The 26,775-nt window shown below is 43.3% G+C and overlaps 2 protein-coding genes across 4 annotated transcripts in view; one reads left to right on the forward strand and one right to left on the reverse strand.

The window, feature by feature from the left end:
- The window catches only part of oplah (5-oxoprolinase, ATP-hydrolysing), a 33,599-nt gene extending 18,377 nt beyond the window's left edge, over positions 1–15,222 (forward strand). For both annotated transcript variants that reach the window (XM_079489666.1, XM_079489665.1), the window contains exons 17-28: positions 717–868; positions 1,262–1,422; positions 2,032–2,133; positions 2,268–2,442; positions 7,203–7,387; positions 8,698–8,844; positions 9,309–9,443; positions 11,147–11,296; positions 12,792–12,949; positions 13,266–13,426; positions 13,849–13,946; positions 14,066–15,222. In XM_079489666.1, the coding sequence (XP_079345792.1) occupies positions 717–868; positions 1,262–1,422; positions 2,032–2,133; positions 2,268–2,442; positions 7,203–7,387; positions 8,698–8,844; positions 9,309–9,443; positions 11,147–11,296; positions 12,792–12,949; positions 13,266–13,426; positions 13,849–13,946; positions 14,066–14,227 (1,786 nt within the window). In that variant the 3' untranslated portion in view covers positions 14,228–15,222. The remainder of the gene's footprint in view (positions 1–716; positions 869–1,261; positions 1,423–2,031; positions 2,134–2,267; positions 2,443–7,202; positions 7,388–8,697; positions 8,845–9,308; positions 9,444–11,146; positions 11,297–12,791; positions 12,950–13,265; positions 13,427–13,848; positions 13,947–14,065) is intronic.
- A 2,851-nt stretch (positions 15,223–18,073) lies between these two features.
- On the reverse strand, positions 18,074–23,651 carry foxh1 (forkhead box H1). 2 transcript variants are annotated; one of them, XM_079489182.1, is made up of 4 exons: positions 23,521–23,651; positions 20,997–21,622; positions 20,130–20,234; positions 18,074–19,940 (listed from the first exon to the last, which is right to left on the reverse strand). In XM_079489182.1, exons 2-4 carry the CDS (start codon positions 21,501–21,503, stop codon positions 18,975–18,977), a joined length of 1,578 nt encoding a protein of 525 aa, XP_079345308.1. In that variant the 5' UTR covers positions 21,504–21,622; positions 23,521–23,651; the 3' UTR covers positions 18,074–18,974. The 2 variants fall into 2 exon arrangements, with proteins under 2 accessions (XP_079345308.1, XP_079345307.1); XM_079489181.1 differs by having other exon boundaries at positions 23,431–23,572.
- Positions 23,652–26,775: the final 3,124 nt, after the last annotated feature.

Consider the following 26,775-nt stretch of genomic DNA (forward strand, 5'->3'; position numbering starts at 1 on the left):
TTCATTTCCCGGGGGGCGGGTTCAAACATTTTCTCTTTGACGCAATTGGTCAGAGCTACTGTCAGTCAAAAGTCTCAAGCATTGAACGTCACTGTACCAAAGCCCGCCCATATTGCATACCGTGTCCCGATTGGTCCGACCTGTTCTCGGTTGTAGGAAAGAGGCGTGCTACAAAGCCTCGCCAGACCGTAATCCGCTGGTAGGCAATTTTGTTTTGCCAACGGCTGATTCGGTCTGGTTTATTAACCAGGCTAGAACATAGCAACCATGCTCATTTTTTCTGCACAGACTAACAAAGCCAGTTGTAGGAGTGGTTTACACCACTCAAAAATAGACAATAACATCAAAGAACAAAAATACAATGCAAGGAAGGGAAGAAGCCAGCTGGCTTATTTGGAATCCTTTCCTGTATGGAAGAGGTCATTGATTTAAAACAGATTAAAAGTTCAATTAAGAACAATACAAAAGTCTACATGTTGGCAAAGGGGGGCAGCTGTGCAATAAAGAAACGTGGTTGTCTAACATGGATATGTGGAATTGGCAAAGATGAAATTGGGTAGAAACTGAAGATTTGACAGAGGATGACCAGATGGCTCACAACGGCTAAACACAGTGTACTGTCTGTGTCTCCTAGCATGTCATCCCTATCATCCTCTATTATTGGGACAGATCATGTCCCAATGATCTATGAATGTGTATGTTCTCTAATCCCTCAGCACCATCCTGGTGGAGCCGTGCTGCCAGGCCCAGCTGACTGCGGGCGGTGATGTTTGCATGACGGTGGGCGCGGACCCGTACTGTGCCCTGGGAACTGAACTCAACACAGTCCAGCTGTCCATATTCTCACACCGCTTTATGAGCATCGCAGGTCAGCGGCTACTAGTAAAACCGTATGGAATATCAAAACCCAGTTTGATGGTCATTTGTAAACTTTGTGGCGCCTCCCTATGGGTGGAAGTGACATCGCTTTTGGCTCTGCGTCGTTAGAGACCCCTTGATGTGTGATTCAAAATTTGGAACAGATCGTACAGGGACATCTCACAAACCAAATCATAGCCAATCGTAACGGAATCTGAAACATCTGAGACATACATTTTGATCACATGACTCCATGTCTCCAGAGAGAAAGACAGTCAGACTGCAGTATGCTTTAGAGATTATGATCGGCAAGAATGTCAACAAGTGTAGTACCGTGAGTTGTGGTTGGGATAAACATTTATTGTAGAAACGCAGCCCATTCACCCCTTCTTCCCGCTTACAGAACAGATGGGCCGCGTTCTCCAGAGAACTTCCATCTCTACCAACATCAAGGAGCGCCTGGACTTCTCCTGTGCTGTGTTTGGACCAGACGGTGGCCTGGTGTCCAACGCCCCACACATCCCTGTTCACCTGGGAGCCATGCAGGAGACTGTACAGTACCAGGTACGTTGTATACTGCAGAAATGTGTATGAAGTGCTACAATTTGTCTGGAGGGATAGACAATGTACACTTCTGGCATTTAGCAGATGCAAGGTAATCACATACTGTACATAGAATGCATAGAGACAGTGGTGCCGCAAGGAACTGGAATAGGAGATGAGCAGACTTATGACACCATCACATCAGATTATGATAGACACGATTTCTGCCAACGCATCAACTTGAAATACACTATAGATCCCAGGTAAACCAAGAGCGTAGCAATATACTATCGAAATAACTGTACTATAGGGTAAACAATGAACCTAGCATCTGTTAAGTAACATGCTATCTAAATTGTATTCTTAACATTGTGGTATTGTATTGTGGCTTTTTTTTTTACAAACAGTTACAAAAATGTGAGAAAAAGATATGTCTGCATTGTAGGTAGCCTTGATTCCACACCTTTGGTCATTTCTTTTCATCCATAGCAGAGTTCATGGATGGCATCTCACCCCCCGTTTTGGGTCGTTTTGTTTTACACAAACTGCAGCCTGTGTGCATGCAATGCATGCACTCACACACACATTGAAACACTATGTGTTCTATTCTCTCGTCCTCTCCGTGTGCAGATCAGAGTTTTGGGGAACACTCTGAAAGAAGGTGATGTGATTCTGAGTAACCACCCGTCTGCTGGAGGCAGCCACCTTCCTGACCTCACCGTCATCACCCCGGTCAGTCAGTCAGTCAGGCTCTCTCTCTCTGTTTGCGCAAATGCCTTCCTTCCATTCTCTTCCATTTTACCTCCTCAAAGATCCTGCTCCCCATTTAACTCTGACCAGCTTTAATTCCCATCTCTCCCCCACAGGTGTTTAGAAAAGGAGTGAGTGGTGCTGTGTTCTTCGTGGCCAGCAGGGGGCACCATGCGGACATTGGAGGCATCACACCTGGCTCTATGCCCCCCCACTCCACCTCCCTGCAGCAGGAGGGGGCCGTGTTCACCTCCTTCAAACTGGTCACAGGAGGGGTCTTCCAGGAGGAAGGTACTGCCACCCACAGGACGCTGCTTTTATTCCGCTCCCATGTTATTGAATGCAGCCGTTCTCACTGGCCGCGCACAGGCGCTCCGCTCACGCGATACCACGCAGGCGTGCACTTTATATTATACATTGTAGTTCAGACAAGTTATTGGTCCGACAAATGACAACCCACCTCATCTCCTAACCTAACCATAACCGCAAGCACGGGAGCAGACGCTAGTCCAACATGCGGATGAATGTCGGACTAATGCCCTGTCTGAAAAGCGTCCACCTCCCGGTTTGGCCGGGATTGGCGAGAACAGTCGCTCGCGCAATGCAGCAACATACACCTGCGTGGACACTCATTTGGTGGGTTCGATGCGTAAGACAGTAGTTCTCAAACTTTTTTATGTCAAGGACCACCACATTTTTGCCCGTTTGAAAATATTGTGCGCCAGGGACCACCATACAATTTGTGTTGTTAAAATGTTTCCAAAATATTAAAACTATTTCACATTTTATTCAAGATAGTTTTTTAAGTTTGTTTTATAACAGATCGACAAGCTCACAATGCATTGCACATTTGCATAACGAGGAAATTGGGGAGAAAACAAATAAATAAATAAAGATTTCATCAGAAAATTAAACTTTGGGGAGGCCTCCACAAACGCTGTAGTCGCTTCAGACATCATGATTGGTAAACGATAGGGGTGTAACCAGTGGTGTCATGCTCGTAGAACGCAGTACCACGGTGTGGTATCAATATTCTTTTCACGCGCACTTGCATGTATGGCGCGGTACGGTGCACGCGTGTACTGTACACGCTACAACACGTCCCCTAAAAGAAGCGTACTAGTGTCTGTTGGGCAGCCCAGTCAATGGGGCTCTTCTTGCCCAAGCTATAGGCTGGGCTGCTGAAAGATGGAGGTGAGAAAATTGTCACCTCCTCCGACAACAATAGATACATTGGCTGTCCCATTATCACCTTTCCAGGCTACAAAACCTGCCGACGCAACTCATGCATATCAATGGTCCATGCCTGACTGGTTAAGTAGGCTGTAGCCTAGTCAGGAGTAGGCACATGGGCTTGTGTGTGTGTGCGTGTGCGTGCGCCAATGTCAAATTTACAAATTGACACGTCGGAACCAGTAGATTTCAACACAGTATTATCGTGTGTGGCTGGTAGTGTGTTGTTTTATGGTCATTTGAATTAATTAATTTGTCACGAGTTGTCTACTTTTGTGTGTTTTATGTTTGTAAAACTCTCATACTAGGCTATCAGCTGTTCTGTGCGCATGTGCACATGTGCGCGCGAGTGTGTGTATGTGCGTGCACGTGACGTCATTAAAATGCTGTGGTACCGACAGAAATAATCACCATTACACCACTGGCTGTAACAATACGTTTTAACAATGATACGATATGTATCATGAAACTTGGTTGTCGTTACGATACATGAAGGATACAGGTTCATTTAGAACGACATCTATAAAATCGATATAGTAACTATTTACCAGGCCAGTTGGGTTGTCATTAGCATCAGTGTCGATAACCAGAGCAAATTCTGGACTCCCCGCAATAACATTGGCATTAAGTACAGGCCTCTGTGGAGATACTGGTCTCACTGCGAAACGCTGCACACATTGCAAAGAACATAAATTAACCATAAGAATGCAGGCAGACTTTAAATGGACTGTAGAGAATTCAGACAAGCGAGAACTTCTGTGATTTGTGTAAATCCCAAGAATCCACGGTATCTGAGGAATGCTGACTAAAAGAAACATTGCAATAGCATCAACGTGACTCTGTGAAAACTGTGTGGGTTTTTTGGTGCCCTTTAGGGGTGCAACAGTAAATCGAACTAATCGATTTCATTGATTATAAACAAAATAATTGATCATAAATTTTAATACAAATGTATCGATTTTGGGGGGAATATGAGAATTCGTTCTTTTTTTATTCAACTCTTGTGTTAAAGGACCACTTCACTTTTAAACTTATCTTCACAATTTCTTTGTCTCATAGGAGAGCTGTGGGCAGTTCAGAAACCCGTCCACCAGTGACATCATCGTTAGGCCGATTATTTTTTAAACAAGATTTTTTTAAGATTTAGATTTTTAGCTTGGATTCCCCATCGATTATGTCACTGGTGAACGGGTTTGATCTGAACTGCCCATAGCCCTCCCATGAGACACAGACCGAGTAGAGAAAAGAAATTGTGGAATTTTATCATGAACATTAAAGGGACACTTCACCCTTTTTGCAAAAAAATATATATCAATGACCTTTATAAGATTTAGAACACTTTCCTGGCGTTATTTTTTGTGTAATCTCTGATTTTAGATATTTTAGGTTAACGCAATACGGAAGAGTGTCTCTGACGTCAGAGCCACTCTTCCATATTGCTACCGGACTACATTGTCTCCTCACACTGCAGCTATAGACCAGCCCCACGGACACTGTTCCACCTACCTACATTCGTACAACCTTCGTTGACTCCACCCCCACATGCGCATTTGTTATTGTGTTTGTGTCATGTCGCCGTCGTCAGCAGAGCAGCACCAGAGAGACGCGCTATGTTGCCACGAATCCCCCCCCCCCCCCCCCCCAACTCTAGATTTATTATAATGATATGAAGTGACTTGCCATAAACCATTCATTAACTCCCCATTCATCCAATTTGCATCTGCTTGTATTAAACAACATTAAACTCGCCAACATTGCAGCTGTAGGGAAAGCTTGAATATCCACTTTCAAACTGCAAAGCTTTTGTTTCATAAAAATCCACCGAATCTTTTTCCCACTCAGCTCTGCACTTAGTTTTTCTTCTTTTTTAGTTCTATCTCACTACTAGAACTTTCTGACTCTGAGGTAGATAAGATTTGTGGCTGTCAACAGCATCCATTAGTTTTTTCAATGTTGTGGACCAGAGTGTGGTGAAATAGTTGCTAAGATACGATACTGCATAGAGATTGGCTCTGCTGCATGCCTATGAAGAGTACTGACCAATGAGCTGAGCCTAGCGCCCTTCCAGACACCAGGTTTCAGTGTCTTGCTTTCCTGTTCCTATAGCTCAGTCGGCTGCCCCTTCTTATTACTTGTCTGTGTGTCTGCAACTCTGCATGGGAGCGAGTGACTGAGAATCACCATAACGCGCTGTCATTTTTCCACGAGCCCAAAATACGGGATTAAGTGCGTCCCGTATCGGTTCATTACGGGACAGGTCTTTCGTCTTTTAGTTGCCAAATACGGTACGATCCCGTATTTTACGGGACGGTTGGGAACCCTTGACAAATAACATTGGTTGCATCTTACAATGGAAAAGGACAATCGTGGCAACACTACACATCGCGTCTCCTCTGAGTTGTTTTTTTCTGTATACTCTGGTGCTGCTCTGCTGACGACGGCGACATGACACAAACACAATAACAAATGCGCATGTGGGGGTGGAGTCAACGAAGGTTGTAGGTAGGTGGAACAGTGTCCGTGGGGCTGGTCTATAGCTGCAGTGTGAGGAGACAATGTAGTCCGGTAGCAATACGGAAGAGTGGCTCTGACGTCAGAGACACTCTTCCGTATTGCGTTAACCTAAAATATCTAAAATCAGAGATTACACAAAAAAGAACGCCAGGAAAGTGTTCTAAATCTGTGAAGTGTCCCTTTAAGGAGGACCAATTATATGAAGGTGGAAAAAGTGGGATGTGGTCCTTTAAATAGCAAAAAAAAGAGCTCCCATCGCATTGCATGGTACAACAAAGTATAAAATTGGTTAAAAAGTTTTAAAAGGTTAAAGAAACAAAAAAAGTTAAATAACTAAATGTATTAAAGTAACTAAAATAACTAGAAAAAGTGCCCTTCTGGGCACAGGTCTCCACCAGGAGGATAGGACTGTGTGAGATGTTTGGCAAAATGTTTAGTAGTAATATAAACATGTTTGCCTTGTATGGCAATTGGATGATTTGAGGCATTTTGTTCCAATCAACCTGTTTTGCAAAAATCAACCTGTTGGTGGCGCTATAACAGGCCAATGTGAAAAGGGTGGTATATATTCCTCAGCCTAGTAAGAAAATGTGTGAAAGATTTCACGTAAATTGCATGCTGTGTTCATGATTTGAGGCTTTTGTTCAAAACGGGGCAATCTTGCAAACTGTGAAAGGCAATTATAGCCAATTAGGGTGGAATATGAAATATCGGACAGATCCGACTTGAGCACATGACCATAGAGATACTGTGTAACGATTTGTGAGATTTTTGGACAGAATCTGGAGGAGTAATATCCAAAAATGTGTTTTACAAAAGTCGGCCTCCTGGTGGCGCTATAAAAGGCAGATGCGGAAAATGCAGGTCAAAGGTTTGTCCTTGGCCTCTAGGGAGTGTGCATGCAACGTTTCACGCAGATCGGTGCAGTTGTAGGTAACAAATGTGAAAAGCTGCCTCATGGTGGCGCTATAACAGGCCGTTCTGGAAAATGCGGGGCAGAGGTTCATCGTTGGCATCTAGGGAGTGTGTGTGCAAAGTTTGGCATCGACCGGGTTAACGGTGCCGGAGATTAGCTGGTAACGGACGGACGGAAGGACACACGGACGGACACACACACGGACGGACGGACACACACACGGACGGAGTGCAAAACATACTCTCTCACCATGCCTTCGGCCTGGTGGAGACAACTACAGTAATTATTCTAAAATAGCTCATATACAAGCTCACTATTTTTTCTTTTCCCCCAATTCCTTTCACGTCTTCCTCCTGTTCCTCTCTCTCTCTCCTCTCCATCATCTCAGCTGTAACTGAAGAGCTCATGGCTCCGGCCCAGCACCCAGGCTGCTCCGGGACGCGCAATCTCCATGACAACCTGTCAGACCTGCGGGCTCAGGTGGCGGCCAATCAGAGAGGCAGCCAGCTGGTGGGGGAGCTGATTGACAGCTATGGGCTGGCTGTGGTCCAGGCCTACATGGGTTACATACAGGTGAGAAGGGTTTGGGTCAGCCTCTCACACGTTGTGCTGTGTGTGTGTGTGTTTAACAGTGAGAACGGTTTGGGTCAGCCTCTCACATGTCGTGCTATGTGTGTGTTTGTTTAACAGTGGTGTCAAGTCATTAAGTACATGTACTTAAGTGTGAAATTCTGAGGTAATTTTGACTTTCTTCAGTATTTACAATCTTCAATACTTTTACCCCACTATGTCTCAGAGGAAATTATTGTCATTTTACGAGTACCACAGACGAAAAACAGTCTAAGTCCAAATTTCATTCTGACCCCTCCATGAAAAGGCCTTGTTGTCCTGACCCCTTATCCATCATTTATACATTATGGATAAATAGTGTGGACTTAGATTGTTTTTCATCTGTAGCAGTATGAAAACTTTATTTACTAGTAGATTTTTAATATAATTACAAAACACACTAACCTAGTAGGGACTTCTACTCGAGTATATATTGCAGTATTGAAAAAATGTGCCTACCTTTTTGTGTAATAGTACTGCTGTTTTTGTGAGACACAAATACACGGTAAATGGTGTATTTTTAAACTATGGAATCGTGCATTTCCCGTCAGTGTATCACTCAAAATCCCCTTACATGCGGAAAGCCCCCATATATGGTGCCCAGGTCTCGTGACATCATGTGACATCATCAGGGATGGAGATCCTATTGCGACCAGCTGTCGCAATTAAACCCATATATGGAGATCCCTGATGTCATCAATATTAGTATATGGATATATGTTTATATATGTTTATCCTTCCCCATCCCTTTCCCTTTTAACTGATACCTGTCCATTTAAACTCTAGACGGGCCTTTTGACTGATACCTGTCCATTTAAGCTCTGCCCCAAAGCTATTTGTGCAGCCGCACGTGGCAGCCAGGGGGAAAACTAGAGTTCTCAACAGGCCCGAAAATTAAGGCACTGCCCTACCTGGGCCCTCATCAAACCCTGTACACTCAAGACCCTGCCCCCGCTGCCACCCTTATATCTCCATATATGGAGCTGACCTGTTCTGACATTTCATATGCTGTTCTGACCTCATCAAACCCTGTACACTCAAGACACGCTCCATATATGGCCAATGCACGCCACCTCGCCCTTTAGGGCCCTTCTCACCCTCAGGCGTCTTACTGGTTGTGTGTGTGTGTGTGTGTGTGTGTGTGTGTGTGTGTGTGTGTGTGTGTGTGTGTGTGTGTGTGTGTGTGTGTGTGTGTGTGTGTGTGTGTGTGTGTGTGTGTGTGTGTGTGTGTGTGTGTGTGTGTGTGTGTGTGCGTGTGCGTGTGCGCGCGTCAGAGTAATGCAGAGCTGGCTGTCAGAGACATGCTGAAAGATTTTGCCTGTCGACGGCGGCAACAGACCGGCTCCTTGGAGGTGGAGTCAGAGGATCACATGGACGACGGAACACCAATCAGATTGCGGGTCCAGATCAACGAGGAAGAGGTGGGTGGGGGTGATTTTGTCATGATAACAAAAAGCATGATTCCTCTGCCAGATGTGATGTGTTGTTAGCTTATAGATAGACTATTTTCAGCAAATTATTTTGGCCACAACCAGGCTAGATCCCTGGCACAAACTCAGATGGTGGTGTACATATTAACAACCCGTTAAACCAGAAAAGCATCTGTCATTTCAGATTTTTGCCTTGGCTATTCAAACATAGCAGATGTACTGTACAAGCACAGTCACTTGCTAGTTACACTGTGAGCTTGTACATCTGCTGTTTTTCTACATTTTTGAAAATCCTCAAAGTGTGAGAACTACTGATTTAGAGGGCATTTGTAGAATCGGCCTCTGGTCTTAATGGCTTAATATGGGGGTCCGACCTTGACATGAAAATGTTTGACAACGAGTGGTTTTAGAATGAATGTAATGTACGGTTATGTTATGTCCCCGTCACCCTGCAGGGCAGTGCTGTGTTTGACTTCACAGGAACAGGCACAGAGGTGTGGGGCAACTGCAACGCTCCCCGGGCCATCACACTGTCCGCTCTGATCTACTGCCTACGCTGCATGGTGGGCCAGGACATCCCCCTCAACCAGGTACAGCTTACCACGGGCCCATCTACTCAATTCAGGTTCACCGCTCAGTTCACCCGCGGTGCAGGCTGTGTGTGTGTGACCGGAATGCGACCCCAATCAGCTGACCCAGCTGCAGGGGTCAATGGGTCGTGCTCAGATAGACATACACGATGAGTGCTGTTGGGAGCGGCTGACACCGCTCAAAAAAAGGGAGTTAGCTCTCTTGGCGTTGCTGTCCATTTGAGTCAAATTAAGAGCTGGCTGGACTGGACAGACAAATGCAATGTAATAAGTCTTCACATGAAAAGGTTTGAGAAACACTGCCCTAGGCAGTAGACATGATGGTGAACACTGCCCTAGGCAGTAGACACGATGGTGAACACATGCTGTGTTTTTAAAGAGGGAGAGTAGTTAGCCATTGTCCTTTTTGTATTTTTGAGGGCCCCTCCTATGCACCACGGAATGTGATGATTTGATTGGCTGAGCACGGAATCTCTTTTATCAATTATTTTGGTTTATCCAATATTTGAGTCTGTGCAAACAGACCACTAGGGGGGCACTCCCAGCTTTTTAAAATCCTTATACCCATACCTAACACCCCACCAAAATTTCAGAAACTAGTGACCAAAAGCCAAATCTTGCTGATTTCTTACAAGTCCGCCCCCCGCTGCACACACCTTTACCTTATGGAGGTCATAACGTAACCCTTTTTCAATTTAGCGGTTTTTGCCAACTCTGTATAGCTGTATGCACACAATCTTCGCTGTCACTGCACATGCACGCCAACGGCGCCATTGTCATGGTTACGGTCCGTTTATAGTTTCCGACATGGACACGCCGCCTCCAAAAACACATCTCTCCACAAGCTTAAGCTCAGCTTCAGCAGAAAAGGGAACATTTCACTGCAACACGCGGCCCCACATGAGTATTAGCAACTCAACGTATAGAACTCAACGTTAGCACTAGCAGCATGTTGTTTACAAATGGAGCAGGAGTCGGGACACGGGTGTGTGTAACGACGGGTCGCGCGTGCGTGTGTGTCCCCACTGACGGGTCGCAAGCATGTGCGTGCGTGTGTCGTGGCGACGGGACACGTTAACTATTGATGCTAATAGTGTTATGATTACTAATGCACGATCTCTTGAGAATGAGGCGAGCCTCTCTCTCTCTCTCTCTACGATCGTGTGTGAGAGAGAGAGAGACAGAGGGGCATAGACAGTGCTTTGCTTAATTGCTTCGTGGACCACTCAGGGGTCCACAGACCGCCTGCCTCAAACTCTATATATCAATAATAGCCTATGATCTATCTTTGAACGGGTAAGGACTAGTGAAGATAATAATGAGGAAAGCTGAGAGGAAAGGCACAGAGGGAGCAATTTGGAACCATTTCGAAAATTGCTTTAAAAGTACAGTATATCATTATTATGGCCACCTCTGTGCTTTTTGTCGGCTTTCTACTGTCGGCTTTTTTCTTCTTTCTAAATTGAGCTGATGGCTTTGAACTTTTCTAAATTGAGCTGATGGCTTTGAACTTTTCAAAACATAATAAAGACAATCAGCTTTCTATAAAAAGAAACATACCTCTATACTTATCTGTCTCCTTTCCTCTTTGCCTTCATGGCTTTGAACTTTCTATTGGCACAGACTGGTAGCCTGTTAATGTGAGGCTAACAGACCGGCAGTGCACTCACCCATCGTCCTCCCCTGTCTGCTTTCATACCCAGGGCTGCCTCACTCCAATCAAAGTTATCATACCCAAGGGCTCAATCCTCCAGCCTTCACAGAATGCAGCAGTGGTGGGCGGGAACGTGCTGACATCACAGAGGGTGGTTGATGTCATCTTCCGGGCCTTTGAAGTGTGTGCCGCATCACAGGTGAGGAAGAGGAAGAGTGTACATTTGGCAAAAATAACTAAATTACAAGCTCAAAATGTACTGTGGATTTGCTATTTTTGGCGAAGACATTGGCAGAAGACCACTGAGGACGGAGGGACCCCCTGGAACCCCTCCAAGGACCCCAGGGGGCCCCGGGATATACTCTGAGAACCACTAGTTATTCAAAGTTTTATTTTGTGAACAAGTTCAGTTAGATGTTTTGTCTCTCACAAATGTGAAAGGAATAATATCAAAGGAAAGTGTATGTATAGATATAAACTGAAGGGCAAAATTGGAATTCTCAAATGGTTTGCATATGATCCAGACTTCAGACCTAGTACACATGACATGAGGTTTAGAGGTTGGATTGGGAATGGCCACTCTGCATATTGTACTCTTTTAAAACAGGGTAATGTGATGAGCTTCCAGGACCTGAAAGACAAATTTAATTTACAGAATCAGGACCTTTTTAGGTACCTACAAATCAGAGACTTTATAAATAGAAAGCTATTAAGAAGAGAAGATGCAACGGGAGTAGAGATCATTAAGATTTTCCAAAATGCGTATGCAGACTCTACTTATCAAAAGATAGTTTCAAATGTATATGTAGTGCTTCAAAACATGAAAGGAGATAATACTCTGAATATTAAAGCAAGATGGGAAACAGAGGGCAACCTTACTATATCAGCAGAAGAATGGGAAAGAATATGGAAGATGAGTAGTTCCCCCACATGGAGAGAATTCAGCTGGAAAAATGTGAGTCGTTTCTTTTGCACTCCAGCCCAGAAAAGACATTACACGTATCAGTCAGACTGTTGGAGACTCTGTGGGGAAACATTGGCAAATCATTTTCATGTGTTCTGGAGTTGCCCTTCTGTGGTTACATTTTGGAGAAGTGTCCACAGTGTCCTGGAAGCAGTTTTTTATTTTAAAACCATGTATCTTGCAGATCTGGAAGGACTTCAATTTGCAAAGCAGGATCAGTATCTACTGAGGGTACTGCTGGTGGCATCCAAAAAAGCCTTAACAAAAAAGTGGCTTACAAATGTTATACCAACTATGAATGAATGGATTGATTTAATCTATAGTATATTTATTATGGAGAGAATTACATTCAGCTTCAGAGGTCAAGTTGAAGTCTTCAGATAACTGGTTTAGATGGATTGCTCATGTTTCTACCATAAGACCTGATTTGTATAGTTTCAGTAAAACCTGTTTAACCTGTATATGCACCTGTTTGAGGTACTTATGTATTATGAATGATCATCAATAGAGAAGAGAGGCAGACATCTCCCCTTGTGTGTATTGTACGTATATTGTCTTGTTTTGTTTTCGGTTGTATGTATTGTCAATTGTCAGTCGTTTCGTTTTCATGTATGTTTGATTAAAATTCAATAAAACGTAAATTGAAAGAAAAAAAAAGGAAAGTGTATGTATGTACCATAATTAGCTTAGTATTGATCACTTCACGTCATAAATGTATATTTGTTTTCAGGGCTGCATGAACAACATTTCCTTCGGCAGTGAGAGGAGTGGATACTATGAGACGGTTGCCGGGGGAGCGGGGGCGGGGCCAGGCTGGAGTGGGCGGAGCGGCGTGCACAGTCACATGACCAACACACGCATCACCGACCCAGAGATCCTGGAGAAAAGGTGAGCACACGTCAACTTATGTAGTCTTCGGTAAAAGATCAAAAAGTCATACCGTGTAACATTCATTTTTGTTTTCTTTTTAATGATTTATTAACTGTAAAATACATTTCCGGTGCAAGTTTGGTGGGCAGACACTATGCTAAAGTGTCTAAAGTACAGAACTCAGGGCTGAGCCATAGCGAATATGAAATAGTTTTGTCCTCTAGAACTTTGTCCTTTTGTATGAATGCTGAACAAAGTTCCGCTTCGTTCTGAGTATGCTGGAGGTTTAAGTGTTCTGTTCAGTTCTGTTCAGATGTTTGCATCTTGTTGGCAGGTATCCAGTGGTCTTAGAACAGTTCGATCTGAGGCCCAACTCGGGTGGTGCAGGGAAGTACCGTGGTGGAGATGGCGTGATCCGCAAACTTCTCTTCAGGAACAAGGTCGTATTGTCCGTGCTGACGGAGAGGCGCTCCACCCGACCCTATGGACTGAAAGGTATAACCTTTGACCTTTGCCTGTACAAAAATTGCATGCCTTCATTTGGATGGGTGGATCAATTTTGTGATTCCATTAATCACTTATGCGTCAATGGTCAATAATGGCTAGTTGATCAGGGTCACCAGGGCTCTTTACTTTTTCCCTCTACTACACAAATATAAAAAAAATTCACTGAATATTTGCCTATTATGACATGCCCATGTATTCAAATATATTGGACATACAAACACACAACCAGGTGTTAACTTTGAGTTTGTCTCGGTAGAATCATAAATTAGTTTTTCGATTTCATCTTTTTCCTCAATCACATATTATGACTTAATCAATATGGCCCTTTTCTTTCTCATCCTAGTGAAATAATTTGACATTTGACATTTAATAATGTTCCTCGTTTGTGTCTTTTTCCTCGTGTCCTTCAGGAGGGGAGAGTGGTGCATCAGGTCTGAACCAGCTCCGCAGAGCAGACGGAAGAGTCCTCAACCTGGGAGCCAAGACCTCTGTCAGTCTGGAACCAGGGGTAAGAGAGTATGTGTGTGTCCATGCGTGCGTGCATCTAGGATGCTTCTTTGACTATGTAATGTTACGCACATGGTCATTATATATGATATACCCTTTAACCTCTGTCTCCCCCTGCAGGACATGTTCTGTCTCTACACCCCTGGAGGAGGAGGTTACGGGCCAGCGGAGGAGGAGGAGGCCACCAACGGAGCGCCAGCCAAGAAGCGCAAGCGCCAGAACGAGGCCTTCCCCGAGAGAGGCAGCGTGTTTGAGTACCGCATGGCACAGGAGGCCGTGTGACACGCTACTAACAAGACAGGGAGAGATAGAGGATGGAGGAGGAGGACAGAGGTTTGTAAAGGAACCCCCATCTTTTCAGATGGGGGTCTGTGGCCAATTATACAACAGGTCGTTTCGAGGAAGCAATCTGATTGGTTGAAACAGCCTTCTAGCACCACTCCACGCCTAATCAAAACAAAGAATTCAGCTGCTCTGTTTTCCCAGAGCGCAGCAAACTCAGTGGCTAGGCTAGCTAGTTTCTTGGGACATGTGTGGTCGTAGTGACTAAATCTGTCATTAAAAAAAAAAAAAATCAGCGATTTTCTTAGTTTTAAGGGTAACTGTGTGATGGGAACTAGCCTGATTGTCAGACTCTGAGAGCCTCCAGCTCTGCGTCGAGGCTGGAAACCAGGCTAGTTATGAACCATAGGACAAATATAGTAAAAGAGATAAAGATTGGCGTACCTAATAATATAACATAGGAAAGAAGTGTCAGTACAGGGGTATTAGGAAAACATGACCAGGTATACTACAGATATAAAACAAGGTATAAAAGAAAATAGCCCAAAATGTACAAGCTCAGACAAATTACCTCGGCAATGTAAGTAGAAGAGACCAGTCAGTCTACAGTGGATAGTGAGAAATATACAACTTGAGAGATCTGTGTGTGTGACTCAGCTAGACAAAGAGGTCTGTTTGGCACGGCATACTTTACCAAAGATGGAGAGGTTGTGGGGGTGGAGGAGGATAAGGACGAGTAGAACCACCTTCCACTGTTTATTCTGCACAAGACAAATAAAACAGTTTGTCCTTGAGTTACATCAGCATATTTTGAAACCTTCAGCAGAATAAAACAAACAAACAAGCATCTTTGACATTTTCTTAATTCTTTTTTTTTGGGGGGGGGGGATTTTTAAGCCTTGTTTGACCGTTATTGGAGAAAGATACAAATGCAATGGAACTGGCAGTGTAATCTGGCTAGTGTAATCTTTGTATTTTCTGTAAGGACGAAAATCGTATTGAAACCATTGGTTCCATTGATCCAAGCCAGGACACAATCGATTGATTGATCATCAACAACATAAACATGCTCTGAGAATGCACACGGGACCACCCATCTGACCACTTAACGGCTGCAGTGTTAAGTTGTCAGATGTGTGGGCCGCGAACGCTTTCAAGATTTTCAAGTGGGGCCCTGATCCAGAAAATGTTGAGAATCCCTGGTCTATGTAACAATAACATTATTTCCACACGGGAAACATGAACACTAAAATGTAGTGTACTTACTGTATAAGGTAGTGCATATCTTTATGTCAATACAGGCCTGACTGTGAAAGATTAGGGTGTCCTTGAAGAAGTTTGAAACGCTGAGGAAGGCCTGCGTGCTGAAATGCGTTCGTTTCTCTAGGTGGACTGCTGCTGCATGTGATTTCATGAAATAAAGAAACTAACTTCAACCCATTTTGGGCGGGAACCCCTTTTGGTGTTAGCATCATGTTATGCTTTAGCTATTGAAAAATAGCAGATCTACAAGCTCATAGCGCGCCACCGAGTGTCGCGCTACAAGCTTGTAGGTCTGCTATTTGTGAAAAATCGAAGAACGACTGACATGTAAACATAGCTTTTTCAGAAAACTGTCAGGATGTAAAAGACATCTCAGGTCAAAATGGGTTAAGAGAGTGCGGATATTCCCCTTTTTCCATTGATCTTCAAGAATCTGCACCCATCAGCTACAGAGACTCAACTTGACTCCCTGAGTAGAGCATGCGTTTAGAACGGTTTTGTTGTCCTTGAAGAAGCCAACTGCTGTTAAGTGAAGTTGACCACTGCTTTATCCCCTCATTGCGTGTTTCAGTTTGTACTAATACATGAGGTTATGTTATAGGCCATCCAAATAAAACAATTTCTTTAAACACTGGATATCCTTTTGTTTCTGTCACAGTCAAATGGCTTCATATTCAAATATAAAAACATGCTGATGGCATGATATGTGTTTGTGTTTCTCATTGTTCCACATATGACAAAATGTTCAGATTCAAGAATTTTAAAAAAATATGGAAGATTTTTACAAGTGGTCATGTACGTTTCTGCTAGACTGCCCCGTTCGGTGAAGAGTTAACCTAGTATATAGAGCCCTGGGGCCCTCCTGTCAGCTAGGGTAAGTAGGGTTAATAGGTTAAGTTTAAGTGTATTGATCTCATACTGCCACCCTGTGTTCAGAACTACACACGACACTGCTTTCCAGAGAGGGGTCACTGTTCCTGTTGTGTTGTAAACAAAAACCCTCATGACAAAACAAAGACTACTTCACATCACTAACATCAAAACAGTTTGATTTGTCTTACATTAACTCTACTATTAAAAGAGAACTCTACATAGTTGCACACAAGTTTAAAGGACATTTTTTGAGATTAAGACCCAACTGGCTTCACTCACTGTGTGTGTGTGTGTGTGTGTGTGTGTGTGTGTGTGTGTGTGTGTGTGTGTGTGTGTGTGTGTGTGTGTGTGTGTGTGTGTGTGTGTGTGTGTGTACGGGGGTTCTGGGGGTGCAGGCAATGGCATGCATAAGCCGCCTGATAAGGAGATAGTGGATGCTGCAGTCAAAACAGCAGGAGGCTGATGGCCACTGGACTTGTTGATGTAAATCAACGTGTGTGTGTGTGTGTGTGTGTGTGTGTGTGTGTGTGTGTGTGTGTGTGTGTGTGCGCGCGCGCGCATGCACGTGTCCGTGCATGCGCGCACACGTGCTTCCATGTGTATGTGAGTGTGTGTTGGAATCACAGACTGTAACAGCAATGTAGGGGTGATGGACTGTGGATCAAAAGATAATAGATCTGAAGATCTCTATAGATCACAATTCCTGGGGTAAGATAATCTATCACACTCAAAGGGCTTGATGCCCTACTGACCCTAAACCCCCTGCTGTTGCTACTTGAGCACTTCTATCTCTAGTACTTGTAGCTGCAGCATTAGGCTTTTGGGCAGTCATGGCCACTTGGCCAGTGGTGGAAAGTAACCAAGTACATACTTGAGTATGGTACAATTGTCTGCACTTTAGTGGAGTGACTTTCACTCATATTGTACTTATGACTCCACTACTTTTCTAGGAAGGGAAAAGGTACACTATGAATTAACCATTTAAGCCCTATGTCAAATAGTGGAAATATGCGACGTTTTTATTTGAGGGAATATGTCTAAATGTTAATTATACAGCAATGCATCAAGATATATAAAAACAAATCTACTTTATTTGTACTCTTGAATACTTTTAGTATTGAGTATTTTTAAAAGCATGTGCTTTTGAAAGTAATATTCCAGTACTTTAACTAAGTACACATTTGATTTCACTTATACCACTGACATCAGGGAACAACATATCCAAAATATTTGAAATCCTAACGCAAAAATAAGGTTTTGGTGCGAAATCCCAGAAATCATACTAAATGATTGAAATGAATGAAAACACTGTTGATACCGAGTATTAGCTGGACAGTGCATTGCAACCATTAGTGACTATTACTTGCATTGACTTTTCAGGCTTCTTTCAAGGTATTAATATTACTGACATCGACATCATTTAACTGGTGATGACTTGTTTTGTACGATTGTTTTAAGAAAGACATGAATTAACAGTAAATATAATCTTAAATATGCTTATTGTTTCAAGTAAGTGTCTTGGAACAAGCCATTATGATGAAACAAGTTTATTGAAACTGCATATATGTTGAGATAATTTGAGAAGAATCTCTTGAAAAGCCTTAAAATCCTGATTGGAAAAATAAATAATGCGAGGCAATCCACTGGACACTGTGTACAGATGTGTACACAGTCAAAGGAAAACAAATGGCTCTTGCCAAAGTGGTAATGTCAGCTGTATGTGTCCCATTTTATCTGAAGAGAAGCATAGAATAATGCACAGGATAATTTATTTTTAAAAAACAAAAACATTTTATTTCATAGCCCATGAGGCACAAGTGTCATATTCCAATACTCTACTGTACAAGCCTTTTAAAAGACAACCACAACCATGAATCTGGCGGGAGAATAAAACATTCAGCTGTCACGGTGGGCAGATAAAACAGGCTTCCCTGATAAGAAAATTCATGTTCATATCAAAATAGTGCAAAAAACATTGGCAGTGCAAACTCCCTGTACATGTTCCATTCAGTTGACTTTGAGGTAAATCATTGTGCTGTAAATAGTTGTACGTTTCCAGTAGACTAACTAATATCTGGAAATATGCAGTATTGCCAAAACTTGGAATAACATTCTCATAACAATTATTACTCTCTCCCAAGTATTCCTTTGCTTATTAGACCAGTGTTTCTCAAGCATTTTCATGGCAAGGAATTGCCACGTATTTGGCTGCAGACCCCATTTGAAAATATTTTGTGCCAGGGACCACCATAAGAGATGATTTGTCAACATTTTTCAAAAATAGCTGTTCTACAAGCTGTCGTGATGCATTGTATGCTTGTAGATAGGCTATTTTTGAATAAGGGGGAACAAAATAGGCCCCTTGCTGGGGACCCCCTGGAACCCCCTTCACTGACCCATGGGGGTTCCCAGACCCCACTTTGAGAACCAGTGTATTAGTCCATCTCTCTTGAGTACGAGGTAGTGATTGGAACCGTATCCGGGGCGGAGGGGACATGCAATACCTTTGCAGAACTTGACTATAACTCAAGTCCTATAATATCTTTCTTTGTGCAGTAATGTTTCCTTCAACATAGAACATCACTGCCCTTAGTGATGGTTAAGAGTCAAGTCAGTAATGGAGTAATGAAGTAATGTTCATTGGAGACGCACACTGAAGGGCATAATGCGGTTGATGGTGGGAGTTCTGATGGGACTGTTGGTGGGGGGCCGCTACCAGAGCATCAAACACACTCTTGTTGGGTGGCACAGACTGTAGCATACTGTCTAGGTCCATAATGAGGGGAGGGGCTTGAAGGGAAACTCGCCCACTGGGAAGGATCGGCCAATAGGCATGACTTAAGAAGTGTCCGGGCGCCACAGGTGTACCCCCATAGCCCCATGGGATGCCACCATGCAGCGGCATTAGGGGACTCCCGTTAAACCGCATGCTGGGTGGGGCGACGGCGTTGGGCGGAGTGTATTTGGCGTAGGAGGTGGGTAGCTCCCACGGAGGGGCAGCAGAGTTCCGTCTCGCCGTTTTATGAAGCGGGGGCCTGCAGTCCTCGTAACCGTCCGACCCATCACCATAGGGAGGCATGCGCTTCCCCGAGCGCGACAACCCCCTCCAATCTTCGTCAGAGGACGACGAGGCTGGGCTGGCAGAGCTAGCGGACGTACTGCAGGTGGATGGTGTGTAACGCTGGGGAGGGGACAGCCTAGTGGGCAAGACAGACCCCCAATAGTCCCGGCTAGCCCTCTCCGCCTCCCCGGCAGCACTGGGCGGCCTCAGGCTGTGCAGGAGGGAGTCAATGGCGAAAGACGAGTCCAGCTTGGGTCGGAACGGGTCGTTCTGCGGCGGGGAGGGGCCTCTGGGTGCGAATGGAGGCGAGTGGATAACGGTGACGGGAAGGGTCTCCGCTTCCGGCTTGAGGGTCTGTCCGTGTAGGATGTAGGGGGCGAGGTCCTGAGCGAAGACCGTCTCCTCCTGGCGAGCCACGGCGGTGTTTTGTCTCTTCAGGAGCTCCAGAGGCACACGGCTCAACTCCACTGACCAGAAGTTGCCCTTGCCCTGCGGTTTCCCTGGATCCTTTAACACCTAGAGGAGAGTGGAGAATGGTCAAAATGAGATGAGACACAGGCACCCACACACCCCCTTTGAAAGACGAGTTATCAAAAGTACATGCATTTTTTATGGGGAAGGGAATCCCCAGGGTTCAGTACCATGCAATGTGAAATTCCTACTAATGATGACAAAGGACTGAAGAGGATTTAAACACACACATACCTTGACAAAGCAGTCATACGACGAGAGGTTGTGCCTCACAGAATCCCTCCAGCCCTTGTAGTTTCCTTTGAAGAAAGGGAAGAGCGTACTGATCTCCTTCAGGATCTGAAAACAAACCAGTATGGTGTCAGTATCACTTCATCTTCCAAAGTGTGTGTAGGGAATTTGTCTTAGAGTCTGCTCACATACTGTAGCAGCACAGCACATAGATAGTTCTCCAATCTCCACATTATCACAAAAGAAATGTAAATGTGGCCATATATGTGCAGAACAACCTCGACCGAGTTTCAACAGACCTTTGTGTTTATAAAACATACTCAGACCATATTGCACATCATATTAATTAATACCCAATAACAGATACCTTTCTATAATAAAACAACGCTATTTTCATTTGTACACTTCTACCTTGTGCAAGAGAGGGGTAACCAAATACCAAATGCAATGGTGAATCTAGACCACCTGGAGTTAGCCTATCTTATCAAGCCACACTCTGTCCGATAAGAATCAGTGTCTGGTTTCACCACAGTCCAACCTTATCAGAACAAACCCAGAATGGCATGGTCCCATGGTGTCACCAAGAGGTTTCTGTTTAGTGTCACTTTATCAACAGTAAACCGATCTGTCATTAAAACATTATCCTACTGAAAGGAAAACTCAGAATAAACTTGCTGCGGTTTCACTGTAATACTATAAGACTTTAGCCTATATTTTACATTTTAACATACATTTCTAAATAAATACTGAGGATATTTTGTTTCACTCAATCAACATTGCCGTGCGTAAAAGCATGGGCGCGCGCTCTGACTAGTCTCCATTAAACACTCATATTAATTCACACCGGTCAGCAATGATTTGGGTTTTTACCTCTGATAATGTAAGTTTCTTCTCCGGTGAATTCTGGATCACCATGGCAATCATGGCGAGGTATGAGTACGGTGGTTTAGGATACCGCTGATAATTCTTTTTCCTCCCAGCGCCGCTGCCGGTCTTCTTATCCCGCTGGTCGCTGTCCCATGAGTCTCGGTCATTGCCGTCGGCCTCTGGGTTTGAGGCGAGTTGGGACGTCTGGTACTCCTGTGGTCTGCGGTGGTCAGGTCCGGGTGGTATTAACTTATCCATGTGCAACGACGAGGGTCTGCTGATTAAGTGGTCGCGGGCTGCAACAGGCTTCTCCAGCCGGGGTGGCTGCTGTGCAAACAGCTGTGCCGGTTGGTGATGGTGGTGGTGGGGCCAGTACGGTGCGCTCCGCGTTACACTGGTCTGAGGTAGATACGCATTACTGCCGGAGTCAAGTTGAGGATCGTAATGGGCTCCCAGGTAGGACAGGGCGGGCGGTGCCAAGAGACTCTCTCCCCCCTGGTGCTTTGTCATGTTGATCAGTGCAGGGGGAATACTGTGCACTCTCGGGCTGGAGGAGTGGAGGAGGATGAAGAGGGGGAGGATACGAGTCCGTCCTTAACTTGTGGCAGACTGCTGGCTCCAGGCTGACTCTATTTGAAGAGCAAACAATTAACAGTTTCATGTAAATCCCCGCTGCGTAATCGACAACAGAAATGGGGCGTTATCTGCCGAGTAGAATTGACTGATCGCCCGAGGAGGGGGGGCTGTGTTTGTGTGCGAGAGAGAAATTCAGTAAACGTGTAAATAAGCCATGATAATATTAACATACCACTTATAACAGATACTCTGATATGGACTGTGGAAACATAATTCCAAATGAGTTTAGACAGTTCAAAGTAAACAGGGCTAAAAACGTGCCTTGCAATGCATACAGTGAGATTAAACGTATCCCTAATTTACTTACAATTTATTATATCAATATTTATTATATAGGCATACACAGTATTGTCTGGTTACTGTCTGGAAGGACACGGACGATTGGGGGACTAAATCAATCATAATTTTCTGCACTGCTGCACCTTACTGGGCACACAAACTGTGTGTCAGTCACATCAAAGTGACAAGATTCCAAAGCTACAGAGAAAGTGTGCTTTGTGGGGGTTGGAACCCAGTGGAGGGAGAAATACACAGGAATCTGGGATGGGGCTTTCGGTCAATCAACAATTGATATCTATCAATATACATAAGGACAGTGAATATACAAACACCCAATAACCCAGTTTGGCAATTGGAAGATGCTAATTGGGCCTATAGCATATTCTATGATTAGTACTGTTATTATATTATCCTATTAATAATTTGTATTTCATTATTCAAACTCGTAGGCCTATCATTGCAACCATGGATATGGAACCATATTTGAACACAATCTCATTATTTTATATTATGGAACCTATAAAAAGTATCAAAATATTATCCCTCCAGGTCGGGGAAAAACTACTCCCAAATACATAAGCAGGTTACTTTACGCAGGGAGAAACCCCATTTCTGTTAGAATCAGCTCCTACTCCCAAATAAATAAATAAGCAGGTTCAAGCAGGGATAATTCCCTGTATCTGTGGAACCCACCACCAGCCTGTGTGGTGCCTGTATAATGAGTCAACAGATTCTTATTCTAAATCTAAATAAATGAATATTGGGGGGAGATTTGAGCTCTCCAAAAGTGCCCTAGTGAGCGCTTGTCAGTGGGAGGCGTATTACGCACAGCTGGGCCTCCATAGAATATGCAGAGGCTTTCAGGGCGAGAGAATAAGTTTCGAGAATTGCATGTTGTCTATTGTTCAAGTTAATGTAGTGCTAATGTCCAAACTCTTGCTTCCCAGCAAGACAGTGAAAACAAGTTGGATTGGAACCACTGAACCAGGCCTGTTCCCATTGACAAACTAGGGGACGTTCCCTCACGGCTAATTTGCATGTGACGAAATACGGAGGCTGTATTCACCACCACCATTTGTGGGTTTTGTGGAGTTTACAAGCTGTTAAGTGTCGCGCTTGGAATTCACACCTTAAACGGGAGCAATAGCTAGCATTTCTCAATATGATATGTGCAATGTGCATAACCCAAAATTCAACTGATGCGGTAAGATTAAATCAACAATTTGACACTTTTCCAGAATCCAGGTGCCATGCGGCTTTTTAACAGCCAGTAGGCTATCACACGGATCATGGGAGGTTGTAAAATGGAATTCTCGAAGTAAAGCAATTAGGATCAATTGTACGGTTGCATTAAGCCCAATTTGTTCATTAGAGGCAGGCAGTAAAACTTCAACCAAGAATTGTTCTGATCGACAGATTGCATAGGCCGGCATATGCCTCAATAAAGATCACAATTTTGCAACATTTATCAACTTCCCATGCAGTTGTAGGCCTACATCGTTTTTGAAATCTGTTCTCTTACCACGTAAACTGCCCCCCAGTAATGATTTTGCAGTAGGGTTCTTCTTTCTAGTGTTTAAACTAACTTGATCTAACATGGCGAAGTGCTCACCTGTCATGATTGCAATGCAAAGGTTTTGAATTTGTCACATGTAACAAATTCAATGCTACCCTCCTGTCGCCCTCTTATGGTCGCATTTATATTTGTGCGAGAAAATTTCAACTGAGTCTGTCTGTGCTTGTGCGCAATACATTGACATTATTATTATCTGGTGTTCAAAATGGTTGAAATTGTACACTCTGACTATGAGTATTTTTCTGTGTAGTGTATATTGCCAGTGGTGGACAGTACTAAATAATTATAATAATAAAAGGTTCACAGGTTATTGATTTTCATGTAGGCCTACTAGATTTTTTTCTTCTGAATGTCAATACATGTCACATTGCTATTAATTTTAAAAGGAAAATGTACTTTGTAATCTGCATTTTTTTAAAGCACATAGGCTATTTTTGAATACAACGCCACCTGCCACGTACTTATACTAGCTAGCATACTTTAACTCAAGTACAAATTTACAGAGCAACTTTCACCTATAGTTGAGTCATATTTGACCAGGTGTATTTGACTCAAGTACTGCCTAGTGCTGAAGACCCATAAACAATAAGAAACTACGATGTTGATGCCTACTCAGCTTTGCTCAAAATCATTAACCCTATAGTATTTCTCAAAGTGGAGCCTTGGGGGGGTTCCAGAAAGTCAAATGGTCCCTTGCAGTTCTGTAACTCTGGAAGTGTACAAATGGAACCAAATTGACCCTTGCAGAAGTTGCAGGTCGATTTGGTTTGATGTGTACACTCTCTGAGTTATGGTGGTCCATGGCCTAATGCATATCAAACTATAGGGACCCACTCCCTTTCTCCGGGGGGTTGGTTTGTAAAACAAACTGATTTGAATACAACCTGCTGGAACAGGTTTTGGTTGGATTGGAGAGCCATGACACTGAATGAGAAGAATTAGCACAAGGCTGTTTGCATATGGACTGTGTCTGGACAAATCCCAGCAGTTCTGATATGCTCACCGATACTGAGCTGAGATGAAGAAACTGAGTTCAGCAGAGAGAGAGAGAGAGAGAAAATTTTGTATGGTATGGAGTAAATAACCCATATAATTTAAGAAATCGGTGTCTACATTCATAAGAATGTTTTATGGTCGTAGCTGCAATACTTCTACTCATTTTAGTAATTTGCTTGTTTGCTTGTTGATCAGACCTCCAGAGCTGTAGTGTTATAGCCTGGAATGATTGTCTGATTCGCTCCGTTCATCTGATATTTTATTTCCTAAACCAATAATAATATACCAATGTCATTGTCATTTTATACTTGTCTTCTTGCCACGAGGACCAGCATTGCTAACAATGCATTGCTGTGTTGACTGCAGGTCAGTGCAGAGGTCAACAGCACAGGGTCACCATTGTGTCTCTATGTATTAACAATAACAACTGTTTCTCTTGCTCCTGGGAGCAAAAATTAACGAGTTCCAGGCATTACAGACAGTCAAGTTGCGTTTATATTGATTTGGAGGTTGATTTCGATAGATTTGACTGTTTAAATTTCAAATAAAGCATGACATTTGGATCCAATGAGTATTTGGCAGGCTACTAATGACAAATTACAAGTAATTTATTATAGTACTTAAGTAGTTTTATGACTCTTACTTATACTCTTAATCCACTACATTAATATTCCAACACATCGTTACTCACTACAAAATAAAATCAGAATATATATTATTTAATATCTCATAAACATGATATTGGATTATGCAGGCTACTATTCGCACAATAAGAACTGTCATCAAGAAAAGTTGCTCTCTTTCTAAGTGGCTAGCTACACTACAAGTGACTTAAAAGTAGCTGTCTACACTCTGAGCTTGTGGCTGAGGACATTATGACATTTAAGACACTTAAAACTCAAAATCACCTTGGTGGTATACAATCGGCTGCTCTGTGTGGGCACAGTGGTTTTGGTGCGACTGCATTGTTTATAAGTGAGGTAAGAACATATTGAGAAAGTGCTCCTCTTCCACAGCCATCCTTGAAAAAGAACGCAGAGGAGCACTTTCTATTGGGTGCAGTTAGTTCACGGGTCAGGGTGTCTCATCCTTGTGAGAGACAGAGTAGTATTTCTTTTTGTTATGGCACCTCGGCTGATAAGGGCACAAATAGGCTCTTGGTGGTGTGTTCACAGAGATACAATGATAGAAAATACATCTTTAATTCGTGAACATCAGTTGAGAAAACAGAGAATGCCCACAGCACTCTGAATTGAATAGGACATCTCGGTGCACAGCTCAACAATATCATGAGAATGCAGAATCATGAGAAGACAGCCAGCAGGCCCAGCACTCAATGTCATTTTCACATTGTCCTTTTCTCGGAAACCACAGGCGTTTTATTTCAACGTAGACTAGAGCAACCAACTTGTTTCAACCTAATAGGTCTTCCTCCGTGTTGTAAGACCACTGATAAAGCCTAAATATTTTTCTCACGACCATGTATTTTGTCTGATCAGTTGTCTGATCAGCAACTATTCCCGACCGAATACCGGAGAACTCGCCAGTTTACCAACTCGCCGCAGCGAAAAGTGGAGAGAAACAATTTTCAATGTCTTCATCGTTATGCTAACATCCTGTCTTCATCAGTATAGTAGGCCTATGTCAAACCCACAGATGTTTATAGTTCATTTCCAAAGTGATCAAATTATTTTGTGCAATTAAATGGTCAGCTAGATAATGATAAAAAGGTGAGTGTGAATGTGAATACCAATGATACTACCAATGATATTTCAGGATATTGTTTACTAATGAATTACATTGTTTCGGTACTTTGGTGTTTAAACTTTAGCATTCCTACTTCATCTAGTGTAAACTCTAAACAACTATCCTCTCTCTCTCTCTCTCTCTCTCTCTCCCTCTCTCTCTCAATTCAATGCAATTTAAATAAAGGTGAAGTAAAACTAAAATGCACTAAACCTCGGCGAGTCGAAAAACCGGCGAGTTCTCCAGTTACCTTCCCAACCTGGGCCCATTGGTAAAAAATAAATAGATAAAAAAAGCCCAAAGAAATTCTCCATTTTCCAGACAGCATACACAGTTGTATAGTTTGAAGTGGAGTTTGTCCATGACATCAAATAAATAATTATCCAGGCATCTACATAAGTACAAGTAAGACGCGCGAACGCGGGAAGCGGACGCAGCACGTAAATTACAATAACAACAATTAGAATAAATTACGTACTTTTTTAAGTTCTATTTTTTAAGGTTTTTTTAAGATTTTTTTTAAGTTACGTTTTTTTAAAGATTTTTTAA

Source organism: Electrona antarctica, assembly GCF_951216825.1.
Source record: "Electrona antarctica genome assembly, chromosome: 20".
Lineage (NCBI taxonomy): Eukaryota > Metazoa > Chordata > Actinopteri > Myctophiformes > Myctophidae > Electrona > Electrona antarctica.